A 14349-nucleotide genomic window follows, 5' to 3' on the forward strand; every position below is an offset into this window, starting at 1 on the left:
ACGTCTACTTTTCACGCGAAATGTAGTTGTCGACCAAGTTCTTAAGTAGTGGTGTTTACCAATTTCCAGGCATTGCTATAGCTTCCCACATGTCGCGTAATACAATTACAAACGTATAAACACATGATGATGTACATGATCCTGTGTTTGAATGGAGACATACCCTGTGATAAAATAAGGCTCTGGACGTAGCATAACATGTCACAGAGGTTTTTCAACAGGATAGAAAAAAAAAGAAAAACAGAACTTCGAACAAATTGTGCAAGCTTCGATGAACCATAAGCGCTAATATGTAAAGTTATTACAAACTGTTTCTATCCCATTTCTCCCATATGGCTCTAATATATTATATGACGTGTACACTCTGGTTATCCATGATTTGACCGAACAAAAGAAAAAATTCTGCAGCCGTTTTGCCATTAGCCCATCGCTATTGGCCAAAAGTTTTTAGGCTGCGTTCACTTCGCCTGTCTGTCACACGACGTCGCAAAAGTGCGAAAACTCGCCACATCAAAATTACTTGTATGCATTAAAGATGCATTAATATGCCTCACAAAACTGCATCCTTTTCGCTATAGCCGGAGACTGCCCCGTTCCGAAAGGAATAGATGTTTCTCTACCGATCACCCGCACACAGGCTACTCGGTGCTGCCAGGGTGTATGAATTTACTTCCGTGTGATAAACATTCTAGCATGGTAGCATAGAGTTGTCGAGCCCTTTCGGTGTGTTTAAGGCACCGTTCTGATAACTCCTCTTCTGTGGATGTTCGTTTTAGCGGCATGTTTAACCTTCTGTTGCACGGCACCCCGATTTTCGACCACCTACCGCAACCTACGCAAGTGTTAGCGGGCCAATCGCACACGCCGGCACCATCCTCCTCATCCGGTTATCTCTTTTCACGGCGCTAGCTTAGTCTCACCAAAGCCCTCTTCAATGCTGCGTGCTCCTCACAGCAGCCAATTAGATAAGAACAACCTGTTAAGATAGGCAATAGTATTCGTTTTGAAAGCAAACAGAAGTGGCCTCCTATAATTATACGAGGAGAGCGTTTGATTGGTCGGTTCGAACAACGCTGCGGGTCACCGCCCGATGCTTACGTCACCGGTTATGTAAATTTGATGTCACGAGATTCAAATGAAAACAGATTGGAATACCGTGTATTTTTACCTTTTACAATGGTCTCACCTTGTAGGGCCCCATACCTATACATTATTCGTGTTTATGTACTTCATGAGGTCTGATTAATAACTCAAAATTTATTCAGCACTTGTTTCTCCTGATCGAATCGTAGATTCATCCGTCGCCACCATCCGCAGTGATTGTCGTCGAGCTCTACTTTTCAAGTTCGTCCCGCATCCTTCCACATCGCAGAAACATTTTAAAGGCGAACATCATCAATCTTTCTTGCTAATGATGCACTCCTTTGATCTTTATGAACTTCCTATGGTATTGCAATGTCTCCTCTTTGCATTTGGATGGGAACAGTGGTTCGTTGCGTGATGTCTAAAAATTGGGAATTGCTGGCATGATAACGATGCAATAGAGAGGCAAAAGCGACGAGATTGTACAGCTTGGACGTCGTGCATTTCGCTCGAAAAAAACAATGAAGCGACAAAATAGCCGTGGCATAAAGAGTAATTCTCAACGCTCTTCACGACTCTGGGATGCGTAATAGTTCTCAGAAAAATAACCGAAAGGCTACATATATTTTTTGTGTTCATGCTTGTACATGGTGGCGTCTCCATAGCTCGCCGTGACTTTTGGCGGCGCCTTGAGGCGCTCAGGTTCAATGTAGGACTTTTTGTAGAAGTTCAGAAACAATGCTAGCACAAGTAGCGTCTGCACGACACCCAAGAATATGAGGTACCGGGGAAAACCACAGTCGACGAATAGTGGTATGGACATGTGCACGACTATTATCACAAACTGCACTATCTGGAGCGTGGTCAGGTACTTCTTCCACCAAAGGTACTTGCGCATCGACGGTCCCATGTTGGCCAACAAGTAATAGGAGTACATCACCACGTGCACGAAGGAATTGAGCGCCAGGCTGAATGCCACTTGACCCTCCGGGGCGAAGAGGACCCAAAACCAGACGTTCAACGTCACCATGACGTGGTGGATGACGTGGAGGTGAGTGATCTGGTTGAACTTCTTGCGGAGCACGAAGAACACGGTGTCCAAAAAGTCCACGTATCGGAAAAGTACGTAGACCCAACCGGTCCTGTACAACTCCTGGAGGCTGTTGTCGACGCCGCCAGTGATACCCTGGCACCAGAAACTGTAGCTGCCACCGGGCAGGTACATGGAGCACATAAGCGTGGCGCAGAGTTTGAGATTGGCCACCACCATGAGAAGGTTGTGCACCCGCACTAGACCGTCAATACGGAAAGGTGGCCGGTCTTTCATCCAGCGTGGACCAGATACCTTGACGAAGTATATGTAGAGGGCGACGAGAGGAAATACGAACAGCGGGTTCATCACTAAAGGGTAGTGGCGTGTGCGGGGGTCACCCAGCTGCTGCAGGTTTGCCAGGAAATAGATGGGATTGTCGATGAATGACTTGTACACAGAGTTCTCGACGATGGTGCTCTTTTCAAGGGTGTCATTGGTGGCCGCAGCCATCTTGCCTTGCCGTAGTCTCTGCGTAATGGAGATGAACAGAAAATACATGAAAACTAGGAACACTGAAAGCGCACGTCACCAGGCCCCATCGTAAATTTTAGTTATACCCTGAAATTTCTAGAACGATCGTCTATAGGGATTGTTTTACCGAACTATATTTTAATCAGTTTATTCATAGAGGAGAGAGAAGAAATTAAATGCCGCTTTACCGTACCACCAAGAGCCTATAGCGTGAATCCCAACAGGTGCACTCTCTCCCTATGTCTTGAGTAGCGTCCGCAAGGGACGCTCCTTCCCCTCCTTCTCGCATACCGGAGCCGAGGAACCGCTTCGATCTGATATGACGAGCCCCACCTTAGTTTTTTTTATTCCTCTTTTTCTTTGTCGTGTCCTGTTTTTTTTTCCTTCTTTTACCTTTTTATTCCTTTCTTCTTTCTTTTCTGCGCGATGCATTTCTGGTGGCGTCGTCGTGTGCTTCGCTTTGGATGATTTACCGAAGTGACAGGTCATCGTGAGAGACGTTGCCAGGATCATAACGGCGGCGTTTGCGTAGTACATGAGACTGGCTACTTACTCGTCTATGTCCTTCCTTGCCTACTTTCGTGCGTTAACCAAACACCGCCGTTATGCGCCTGTACCCTAATAAGTTCCTACGATGCTAGGCTGTGTTTTACGACACCTTTGTTGTGCGTGCTATCTTGACTCCCTGGTTCGGAGCAACGCTTTTCTCGAGAGGAAGGACACGTGGCGCTCGGTTTTAAATTTCGGCGCATTTCAGGGGGGGGGGGGGGGGGGGGGAGGGGGGCAAGACGCAATCGTCAGCGTGTGCAGAATGCACTGCGCTTGCATGTTTGAACGACCAAACCTGGTGAGGGGCATTTAAAAGAAAATTAAAAAATTGCCTGAGGTGCTTTTCTTTCTTTACCTGGAATTAAAGGCATTGGCATAAGTACACCTGGTGAAAGGAAATGCAGTCCCTGAAGACAATGCAAATGTGTAGTAAGAATGTTACTGGAACGCATGTTTCTTTGTAAAGAGTATAGAGGGACCAAGATCTGGCTACTTAGTCGCTTTCTGTCTTTGTCTTCCGCAGCACGCTATAGCACATAAAGAAACTGAATTGGCTGTCACTTCGTGGCGTTTTTATAGGGAATTTAGGAAAGGATTTGACACTGTGGGTTTACTTGATTTTATCATTGTTAAAAAAAGTCAGCCGACCTGTCAAATTGACAATCAAAGAAAAAAAGAACAGAAAAGAAGGAGCGCGGATGAGCAGAAATTTATGTGTTTAATCCCCCAATGACCAAAGTGTAATTGGTTACGAGAGCTGGCCTACAAGAATAAACCAGCGCAAACCACGATAAACTGCCCAGCGAACAACATTAATGAAGTGTGGGACCATATTCCTTGAATATGGTCCCTGGTGCTGTGCGAGTCTGGTTTCACTGCTGTGCGAGTCTCCACAGGTTACGAGACTGCTGTGCGAGTCTCGAAAACCTGTGGAGCGGGGCTGTATACCAATAATGCTTTTTTTATTGATATGATATAAGGAGATGTTGGCGCACAGTTTAAGGCGCCGGCTACTCCTCATCTCTTGAGTGGTTCCGTCATACATCGTACAGGGTTCAAGGCTACATATCAAATAGTCTTTTCACACAAGCATCAGGACTTATCACGCAACGCTTCCACAGGAAGACTATGACGTCAGGAATACATGGTACATACAATATACAATCTAAATGTCTCCACACTTATGTAGATGAAAGTCTCAAAAGTACAAAAGATATTGTCGCCTAATAACACATTGTTTAGTAAGCGAGCGGTACATACATCGTGTAAATGCATTATCACATACATTAATGTTATACTGACTAACCCCAACGCAAGGCTTAATCAACAATTAACTTAATTTGTTAACCCTGCCAACTTAACAGTGGATGCAAGTTAGATTAATGCTGATGTTCATCGCTGGTTTCCACTGAAAAGAAACAAGTAGCGCCTTAAGCATTCCCTCATCTCGCGGATGGTGCGTCGTGAAAGTTTCATGCGAGTAGAAGAATTATGCGTTAAAGCATTACGTAATGACGTCAAAGGTAGTGGTTCTTCCCGAGTAGCGGGAAAAATTAGACTGCTCGCGAAAGTCCTTTGTCTGTGTCTTTCGAGGCTGTCCGGAACTGCTGTTGCGAAATTAGTTTCCAATTTTCTAAGCAATCTGGCCACCCCCATAACAGTTATGTAACCATGTTGTCTCTAATTTCGCATTCTCCAGTTAGTCACACGCACAAGACGCTGTGGCTGAGTAATGGCAGTAAAAATTAGTTATTAGGCATGGATAGATGCTGTTTAAAAAGGCTGGACGTTTGGGCTATTTGGTTAGACAAGTATTAACTAACAGCATGAAAAGTAAAACTTGGACACAAGAGAATAGTGTATCATCCCTTCTCTTATCTTGGGTCCAAGTTTCACGTTAGCGCTGTTAGTTTAAAGATGTTGTTCAGTTGTAAATTAGAGGCAGAAGTGGAAGTGGCTAGGCCTTGTAATGCCCAGAACATATAATTAGTGATGTATTATATTAAGCCCAATCAACTCCTAGGGAAGTTAAATTCAGTCCTGTGCAGCCGACAAAAAAGTGAAAGATAGGTGAAGTCGAGGAGGCCATCTAATACACAGAAGAGATAAGAAGTAATGTTTTATAATAGTGGAATGTAGTGCCGAAGGAAATTTCAGAGCCTCAAATGTAGTAAGTGCCTTAATGAAGGGATGACATTAAAAAATGTGCAGTTATATATAAGATAGATTCGGTTAAATTTTAGGACCAAGAAAACTAGCAAAACGTGCTTCCTCGGAATTTCGCAGTTATCTGGATTGGTATGTACGCTGGTGCGGCACACCGCATGACACATGGAGACACCTCTGATTGTTATCGCCTGAGTGATACCTTAATAGAGTTCAAGGCTAGCCATAGAATAATAACACGTTGCATGTATACGTCACGTTTTGGCAATGTTCAGACTTGACTCGCCTCCTATTTCGATCGCTGGGAGAGCTGCGGGAGCGCCTCTATGCCCGTCGCCGTTCAATATTGCCGCTATATCGAATCGAAAAGCTTAGTGACGACACGCTAAGAAGCTTTCCAATCCAAACAACTTGTTCACACCTCTCGGCCAAGCGCGAAAACTTTTCATTCGTCGTCAACAGCACGTTCACCGTACACCCTCCAGCGCGATCCCACATACCAGCATGGCGCCGCACGATTAGCGGCGCTGCGATCGCAAAATGTCAGTGCCCTCAGTAAAACGGTCCATACCAATGCATGGCATGTACATATACCTAAATATATACGAGAATTATCGCTCACGGGGATGGCCGCCGGCACCGGACGCCGACACCGGATATTCTGCGATACGGGGCCCTTAACATATCGCGTTGAAAGAGAAATCAAGGAAGAATGAAGTTCGGCAGCTTTAAAAGCATCCAGTGTAGGCAGTGGGTACGCTGATGCTCTAGCTTACACGTACACTACAAATGAAAACGCTCCTTCGTATTTCGCATGCGCGCGCTAAGGCATCTGGATCATTTACATACATACATACATACATACATACATACATACATACATACATACATACATACATACATACATACATACATACATACATACATACATGAAACGGCGACCTTTCGGGAAAGGTCAAAGATATATATATATATATATATATATATATATATATATATATATATATATATATATATGTATATATATATATATCTTTGACTTCTATATAGTTCAAGGAAAAAAAGAAAACTTAAAGAGGTTTGTTCTGGCAACGTAAGGGGAGAGAGCAACGGGGTAGGAATGACGGGTTTTCCTGGATACAGAGAGAGTTATGTATGGACTAGGATCTAAAGAAATTTTACGGTTTATGAAGGAGTAAATGAACTTCAGGTGTATTATTTTTCACCTCGTTTGAAGGGTGTTAAAACCGTTTGTCTGCAGTAACTCAGTTATAGACTCTTCTCGGCCGTATTTGGAAAAATAAAACGTATGGCTCTTCTCTGTATCCTTTCAAGGGCGTTAATGTTGATTTTGGTAAACGGGTCCTAAATAACGCATACGTATTCCAATTTGGGTCGAATAACAGTGGTGTAGGCTAATTATTTTACTTCATGCGATGCATGTTTAAGCTTATGGCGAAGTAGACATAGCTGTCTGAAAGCAGAAGAGGCGGTAGCAGTAATGTGACTATTCCAATTTAGGTTGTTAGTCATTGTAATTTCAACATAATTGTACTCGCTCACGTATGTAACGTCACCACTCGCCCGGTTGGGCGACGGGAGATTTGAATTAAAAAAAAAACATATTCGGACCCTTCAGATACAATTTTGTCGTAAACTAAGTCTTTTCTTGGCACGAAACAAGTGTTTCGATGTCTCTGGAATGGTATTTAGAGAGTCCACGTCGACTTCATATTTGCCTTTAGTGTCCCTTTAAACAACTTGGTCCAGTTCCCTCCGAATGTAAGCTAAACGAAGCCCAAACTTGGGAATCGCATTATGGACGCTCCTGCCTCTTCTGGATTATTTATCAGATGTCGCATGCCACGGCCTGATGCTATTTCTTATTTTAGGAACATGCGCATTTCACACGAAAGTGATTACATCGATATGAGTAAATGGAGAAAACAATATATGTTTTTTGTCCTCATACTGTTTGTCACGGTACGCATTTTCGCCGTGAAACACAATCCAAGCTTCCTTGCACGTTTTTCTTTTAAACATTAAAGAGCTCTCTCTCTCTCTCTTTTTTTCTGCAAATGCCGGAAGCAGATAACGCTGCACCGTCATGGCAACTAACCTGCGTTGAAAGGTTGAAAGGCGCTTATTACTTTCGGCAACCTGTAGGGAAATATTTTTGATAACTTCCGTGTGCACGTATGCTGTATGTGAATGAAATCGAGTGGTCCTATTTTATTCGTATCTCCCCAGTTACACTTATATATGCCGAAAAAAAAAAGGAAAACTTGTTTGTGTGCGTGCGTGCGCGCGTGCGCGCGCGCGTGTGTGTGTGTGTGTGTTTGTGTGTGTGTGCGTGCGCGCGTGTGTGTGTGTGTGTGTGTGTGTGTGTGTGTGTGTGTGTGTGTGTGTGTGTGTGTGTGTGTGTGTGTGTGTGTGTGTGTGTGTGTGTGTGTGTGTGTGTGCAGGGTGTGCGAGAGAGAGGGGAGAAAATAAAGAGGGCGAATGAGAAAAAATCGGGATTTTCGTGTTGTGCGGACCGAGCATGATTCTCCGCTACTATCTCTGTCTCAGAGCCTTCAGACATTGTCCTTAAAGCTGCCAAAACATGAGGGAGCCCAAATCGGCAATAACGCCGTGTTTCTTAACGACCGAACTGCTTACGACCATCTCGGTGCGCGTGCACACCCCAACGAACGCGAGCAGGAAAACACAGAAAGAATGCCTTCCTGGCGCCATCTACATTCACCTTCAAGAAACCATTCAGCGTGGCTTTTAGTCTTTCACGTGAGATGGCGCGGCCTCTTTGCTGTAGAATGTGAAGATATCTGCCCAGCGGTCGCTTTAAGGATCTCTGGCCTCCTTGAAACCCTTGGGTTCAGCGAGAGCAAGGGGAAAGTAAACGTGTCCGCAGTAGAGATTAGTAAGCGGCGATTAGAAGATTGGTGGAAGAAAAGTAGGTAAACGACAACCAATGGAGTCGTGCAAAAAAGTTTACAATCGGGGTTCAGAAAGTTTGGTTATGGGAATTCATCGCTGTTTGTATTTTTCTTTGCTTTTTTAGTTGTTTTTAACATGGGTAGGTCAGTAAGAAATACAAGAACAAGAGCTTGGTGGGGCAACCCACCACCCCGTTCCAAAGGGGACGCTCATAGCATCCTTATCCCAACCACCCATCCTTATCATTTATCTCAGTGTTCTTTTTTTTGTCCTTTATTATGTTCTTACCGGCGTGTTTAGCCTGGCGATCTCAAACCTGCAAATTTCTCTGCGTAAATGTCTGCGACCTCTTAAAACAGTTGCACCCTTTGAGGTGCATATTTGTCCTACAAAGATAATCGTGATCTGCCTTGCTTGCGTTTCCTTTCTTGAAACCTCAGCGCTCTCTACCTTCCTGTCGAGAATGCTGTGTCACGCTGATAACGCACAAGCTGTTCGTGACTTGGAACGGGCTCGCACTGTTAAAGAAAGGAAATACGGGCAACACAGGTGGCGATTATTGTTATGGGACTACACAAGCCCCAAAGGGTGGACATTTTTAAAGAATGCAGCACAAACAGATGCAAGGAGAAATCATGCTGCCGCGGATTACAGCGCATTGTTTCACGTGCTGCTTTTTCGCGGCGTTCGGCTGGTAGAGTATTACCGGTTGTTGTCCCAGTCATCGAGGTGCATTAACTCTGGTCGAGGGTAACATAACGTATACGATCCAGCCTAGTTATGCTCAGTTACAAGAAAAGTTGAAATTCTGGGGGTTTTATGTGCCATAACGCTCGGCGAGCAGCATGCATTTGCACTGGCATGCAATAAGAGCCGCATGCTCATATACCTACACCAGGCATAACGCCCTGTCGCGGGCCAGTCTCGCTGCAGCCTACCTTGTTCATCCATCGCACGCTTGAGGGCAGCCCAATCACAGTGCGCAAGCGCTCCGTCACGTGTTCCGGCCTTTCTTTTTTTCATATTTCGCGGGCACTCTTTGGAGCGCCGAAAAAAGTACGGGAGATATATCGTGTTGGAAACAATTGAGAGGTTTCTCAAGGTGCCCTACGGCTTTGCGATCACACTGGGGGTCTGCAGCCAATACTTAAAAAAGTTGATTAATTAAACATAACTAAGCCGTTAGTTAAGGGGAAAATAAATAAAATAGCCTGAGTAACACTAGGCCAGTGCCAACATTAAGCATTCGGTTCAACTTGCGTCCCGAGTGCCTTTCATATTTAAAACTTTGGCTCAAGTTATGTGGGACACCCTGTATATGATATAAGCTAGGAGTGGACCAACTGATGAACCTACGCTGTGCGGTATCTCTTGCTGGGCTGCAGCAAACGCTCGAAAGGGCTGATGTGTCATTCAGGAGATGCAAGCAGGCAACCGTATTTTCCGTCGATCTAAACATTTCGGTAGCGAACCTGCATCACCAGAAGAATACCCACATCAAAAGAAACCTTTTTTGTGACGCACGGGAACGGCTTCTACTAACGTGCTCCCCAGACGACACAAAACCTAGAGGAGAGCGAAGTCTCGTGAATCACATGTAACCTATGTATTGTAGTAGTACGCTTGTCTGCGATGGGACTCGGCGACATGATTCAGTGAGAGTCCAAAACTGGTGCTTCGTTTTTTACCGTCGAAAGTCCCTACTATGTCGCACATGAATCTGTCTGGCGTCTGTGAGGATGCATAGGTTCTGTTTGTGGTCTATCGACCATTCTGCAGCGCACGCCGTGCTGTACTACGCGCAGGTGAAGGTCAGAAAGTCCGCCGCCATAATACATTGCAGCCAAACTCGACCCGAGGCACCGCAGTCACCATATGCGTTCACATACCACGCGCGTTTCTAGCGACCATTCAAAGCACAAGCACAAAGCATACCGCATGCAGTTTTTAGCAATGCCATTTCTTCTTTGTCACCACATATCAGATCTATCATTTTCCTTTTCGGTTACAAGTGCCTCCCTTACATCAATTTACACACCTTCTGATTTTCGTGGTATGCCTTCGTTCGGACCCCATAGACTCCCTTATGAAGCTTGTCTCCACACGTACGGTATGAAAACGCGATGTGGTCACGAACTTTTAAGTTACAGGATAAAGCAGTTCAGACCGAAAGTTACCAACATTGCTTTTCAAAGCCATTAATTTACTTTGTTTACAGAGGCCTCCCTCAGAAACTTGACGTCAATCCGAGCATTTTGTGGCCTGTATTAACTTGTTGCGCCGTCGTCCATTTTTGGTACCATCTTTCGGTCACGCCGACTACGGTGACAGATTTTCGCGTTATGCGGCATATAATGATTTCGCAATAAAATGTAGCACGGCAAACACACACCGGACCGGAAGACTGACAGGCGCTGACTGGCATCTAGTAGCTTTGGGATTTTAAAGAATGTCCAAGGTATTTCCCACTCGCTCATTGTTGGCGATCAAATACCGGCAGCAATGCTGGAAGTAACGTGCGCACCTTGTCAAACTGATTTAGACAAAGCCAGCTTACATTAGAGTTGTACAATGAACTACAGTGAAGCAAGATGGACACCAGTATGGACATACCTTAACAAACATGCAACGCCTATATAGAGCACTGCGACAACCAGTTCTGGTTGCTGACTCCGAGGTGTGCATACGCTCTTAATCTGGTTCCATATAAGCTCCAGTTTGTCTCCCCAGTAGAGACATATGTCTGAAATCTTGCAACGAGGAAAGGTACGCGCAGACTCAATGAAGTTTTCGTCCCTGACGTGAGCGATGCAGGCCTCTATAAAAACGCTAATGATTGCAGCCGGGATCTTCAATGCCATATTTGCCGTGAAGCGATAATGACGCCGTTGTATGAAGGACACATTTGGTCTTAAGTAAGTTAACGATGATAGTATGCATAACATGCAGTATGGAGGTGCAAACACGGCTTTGCCAAGATTGTCGTCCGGCCTGATGTTGAAAAACCACCCCGCTTACGCTACCAGGTACAGCGCCCATCCACCCCCCACCCGTTCGCTAGATGATACAAGAACACACAAAACGATGGCGAGAAACACAAACCAGTTATATCGGCGACACATTGATATCTCCAATGGGTATTTAATGTCCATTGGATATTGTTCAACACGACTTTCAGCTTGCGAATAGCATGCCTTCTCATCCACCTAACTACACATGGTGTTATAGGCGAAATTCGAAAAGGCCTTTACGGAAGCCCACCCTTTCCTTATTAGAATGTCCGACACACCCATCTGTGACTCGTGCAACTGTGAAGAGACGATTGAGCACGTGTCGTGTTTTTGTGATCTCTGTGACAACAAACGCGATGTTCTTCAGAGGGTGTTAAACCGATTAAGTAACAGACCATTTTCAGAGACTAAGATTCTCGGACCATGACCCCATGTGTCGCAGGCTTACAAAGCGACACGGGCGCTGCTACGTTTTATGAAAACGACTGGCCTCAGTGACTGATTATAGGCGTGAAGTTGCGGACATCCGCATGTACTCACACCAATAGGACCTTCTTCCTTCCATCTCCTTTCTTTTCATCCCTTAAACCCCTTCACCTATGTAGGGTATCAAACCGGACGTGCGTCTGGTTGACTTCCCTACCTTTCCATCCTTCCTTTTCATCCTCCTCCTCCGAATGCGAAACCGAAAGTCACATGATGACTCGTGACAGTAAAGATTTTGATTCGCATGTGTGAAACAAGAGTACAAGAAATAAAATTTGCGCATATTTTCACGTACGTTCGTGTTAAAGCTTGTCAGGTGAGAAAAGATCCTTATTAACCTAAGACATGTGGCCACCAAATAAAATGATGGAATGCATATTCTTGCGTTTTGGGGACTACAGGCAAACAAAGTTTCACCGTAATAAATGTTTTTTTCTCTCTCTCTGTCCCTCTCTCTCACCTTAAGAAGCAATATGCAATCTTAGCCAACTACAACAATTTAATGGCATGCAGAAGGTGCCGTCGGCAGCAAAGGGCGACTACAAACAGCACTGCGTCAATTTTGTGCCAGTAGTTTCCATACACACATATTTAAAAGCCTTCTAACGTTAGCCGGGGTCCCCTTTTAAATCTGATTGCAGTTTCTTCTGCCACTACGCCTAGCCACGCATGAGGTATCCTTCAGCTTCGCCATAGCAACTTAGTTTGCACGGGTTCTGGATTGTTTGAAAAGCTGGGGGCGGACTTTTCGGAACTGATGCTTTTTTTTACAAAACACGAAGGCAGCTAGTGTCTGGGTGTGCGTACTCACTGCTTGGCACCGCAACAAGAAAAGCCTGCAAAGTTGTCATGGTTTAGGGGACCAACTATTCAGTAGCACATCCCGCATTTTATCATCCGTTACAGGACAGGCGTTACAAATCTTTAGGAGCTGCCTCTCACTCACTTGCCTCAGCGACGAGCACTTGAGTAAACGGTTTCTCAGTGCGGCATGGTAGAAGCTTGAAAACTGCGGGGACAGCGAAGGTATCGCGAAGTGGTGAAAGGCAACGTTAAGAAATAGTGAAGAATGGGACGGCGTTCGTCTTTTGTACAGTCTTGAGAACCCCTCTCCCCCAAGACCGCTTGACTTCACGAACAAAAACAGCCTCTAGATGACCCGGCCTCTTTTTTTTGCTTTACACGAAGCAGGGTCAAAAACTCACTAATCTGCCGTGTTGGTCCTCCGAAAAGGTCGTCAGTGTTGCTGCGTGCCGAAGAGGTGGTGGACCCTGGACAAATACATTGTGTTTCTCGTTTCAGGTTCACCACGCTCGTTGTTCGTGGCTGCCAGAAGCCCGCCTGAAAGAAAACAACAATGTCGAGTAGTAAGAAGGGGTCGGGGGAAGAGGGGGCCGTTGAGTGGGGAACACATGTCAGAACATAAAGAGGTGTTGCTTGCAGTCTTTAGCCGAACAACTTCGTGGATTTCGCGGTGGTTTTACTTTACTTTTCTTGTTTTGTTGTTGTACTCGTCCTAGTGACGAACATAGCCAGAAAGGAAGGCACGTGGCTTCCAAGGCTTTCCTGACTCACTGGACGTTGCTCTGAGCCGAACAAAATGGGCAGCTTACACGACGTTCCTTGAGGCACTCAACTTGCAGTTGGGGGCAACAAGCTTTCGTGAGCTCGCAGTAAGCGTCCTTAGAGGCGCGTGTTCGTGTTCACCGAGTGTTGGCAAACACCTACATCGTGTCTCATTGATGACATCGCGTCTTCGTGTTTCCCACCGAATGAGTCACTGTGTCCGGCCAAACGTCTTCTGACCGAAACATCACTTCCTCCCGTTTCTCCGTGTACGTATCCCGATGACTCTTGGCACTTAACGTTTGTTCTCAGCTACTGGCATGCCCCTATTGAGAAAAGGCCTATTAACGGCACGCCTCTCATTTCACTCTCCACAATATTTTATTGCCGGCGTAAACGCACTGGCCTAGCGGCAGGACAGCGAAAATGCAGTTCGCCTTCAGCTGGGGCCCGAATCAGTGGTGTGCTTGTGCATAGCAGATTGGTCCTCCGCATGACTCGCATTCAAAAGAAATGTGTGCTCATGACATTCGCGTGCTATGGAAATGCAGATACTGTGTAGGCAGGGTCGTCGCAACACTTGAAAACGAGACAAAATGTTTTCATGGTACGACACCTTCGTGCTTATGTTCATTATAAGGCTTCGACTAGGGCTAGCTGGCATGACATCGTTCTGTTTACTGCGCTATGGTGTTGCACCAAAGTCTACATAAAAGAAACTGAGGGTGCCCCCTCAAGAATCCATTCTTGGAACTCTTCTTGTTTTCAATTTATATGGATAATCTTCCCGATTGTCTTTCTAGCACAGAACCATATTTCTAGGCAGATGACACCTCAATACTAGCTGTTGACCGAACAGTGTGTGCTTTCACAGGCAAACTTAACTTTGACCTCAACAACGTATACTTGAGGTTAGAATCTAATATTACTACGAGAAATGAGCCCTCGTCGAGTGTGGCAATAAAATTATTCCAGAGGGTACTTAGC

General features: G+C 45.3%; 1 protein-coding gene across 1 annotated transcript; it reads right to left on the reverse strand.

The window, feature by feature from the left end:
- Positions 1–1699: 1699 nt before the first annotated feature.
- On the reverse strand, positions 1700–13017 carry LOC135898813 (very long chain fatty acid elongase AAEL008004-like). The gene is made up of 2 exons (XM_065427981.2): positions 13002–13017; positions 1700–2644 (listed from the first exon to the last, which is right to left on the reverse strand). The coding sequence occupies exon 2, from the start codon at positions 2624–2626 to the stop codon at positions 1700–1702; it is 927 nt and encodes a 308-aa protein (XP_065284053.1). The 5' UTR covers positions 2627–2644; positions 13002–13017.
- Between the last annotated feature and the right edge of the window lie 1332 nt (positions 13018–14349).

Source organism: Dermacentor albipictus, chromosome 3 (genome assembly GCF_038994185.2).
Source record: "Dermacentor albipictus isolate Rhodes 1998 colony chromosome 3, USDA_Dalb.pri_finalv2, whole genome shotgun sequence".
In the NCBI taxonomy this organism is placed as follows: domain Eukaryota; kingdom Metazoa; phylum Arthropoda; class Arachnida; order Ixodida; family Ixodidae; genus Dermacentor; species Dermacentor albipictus.

What these genes read in the sequence shown, in the direction of transcription:
- LOC135898813 (XM_065427981.2), bottom strand. Translation starts at nt 2,626, where the DNA reads ATGGCTGCGGCCACCAATGACACCCTTGAAAAGAGCACCATCGTCGAG.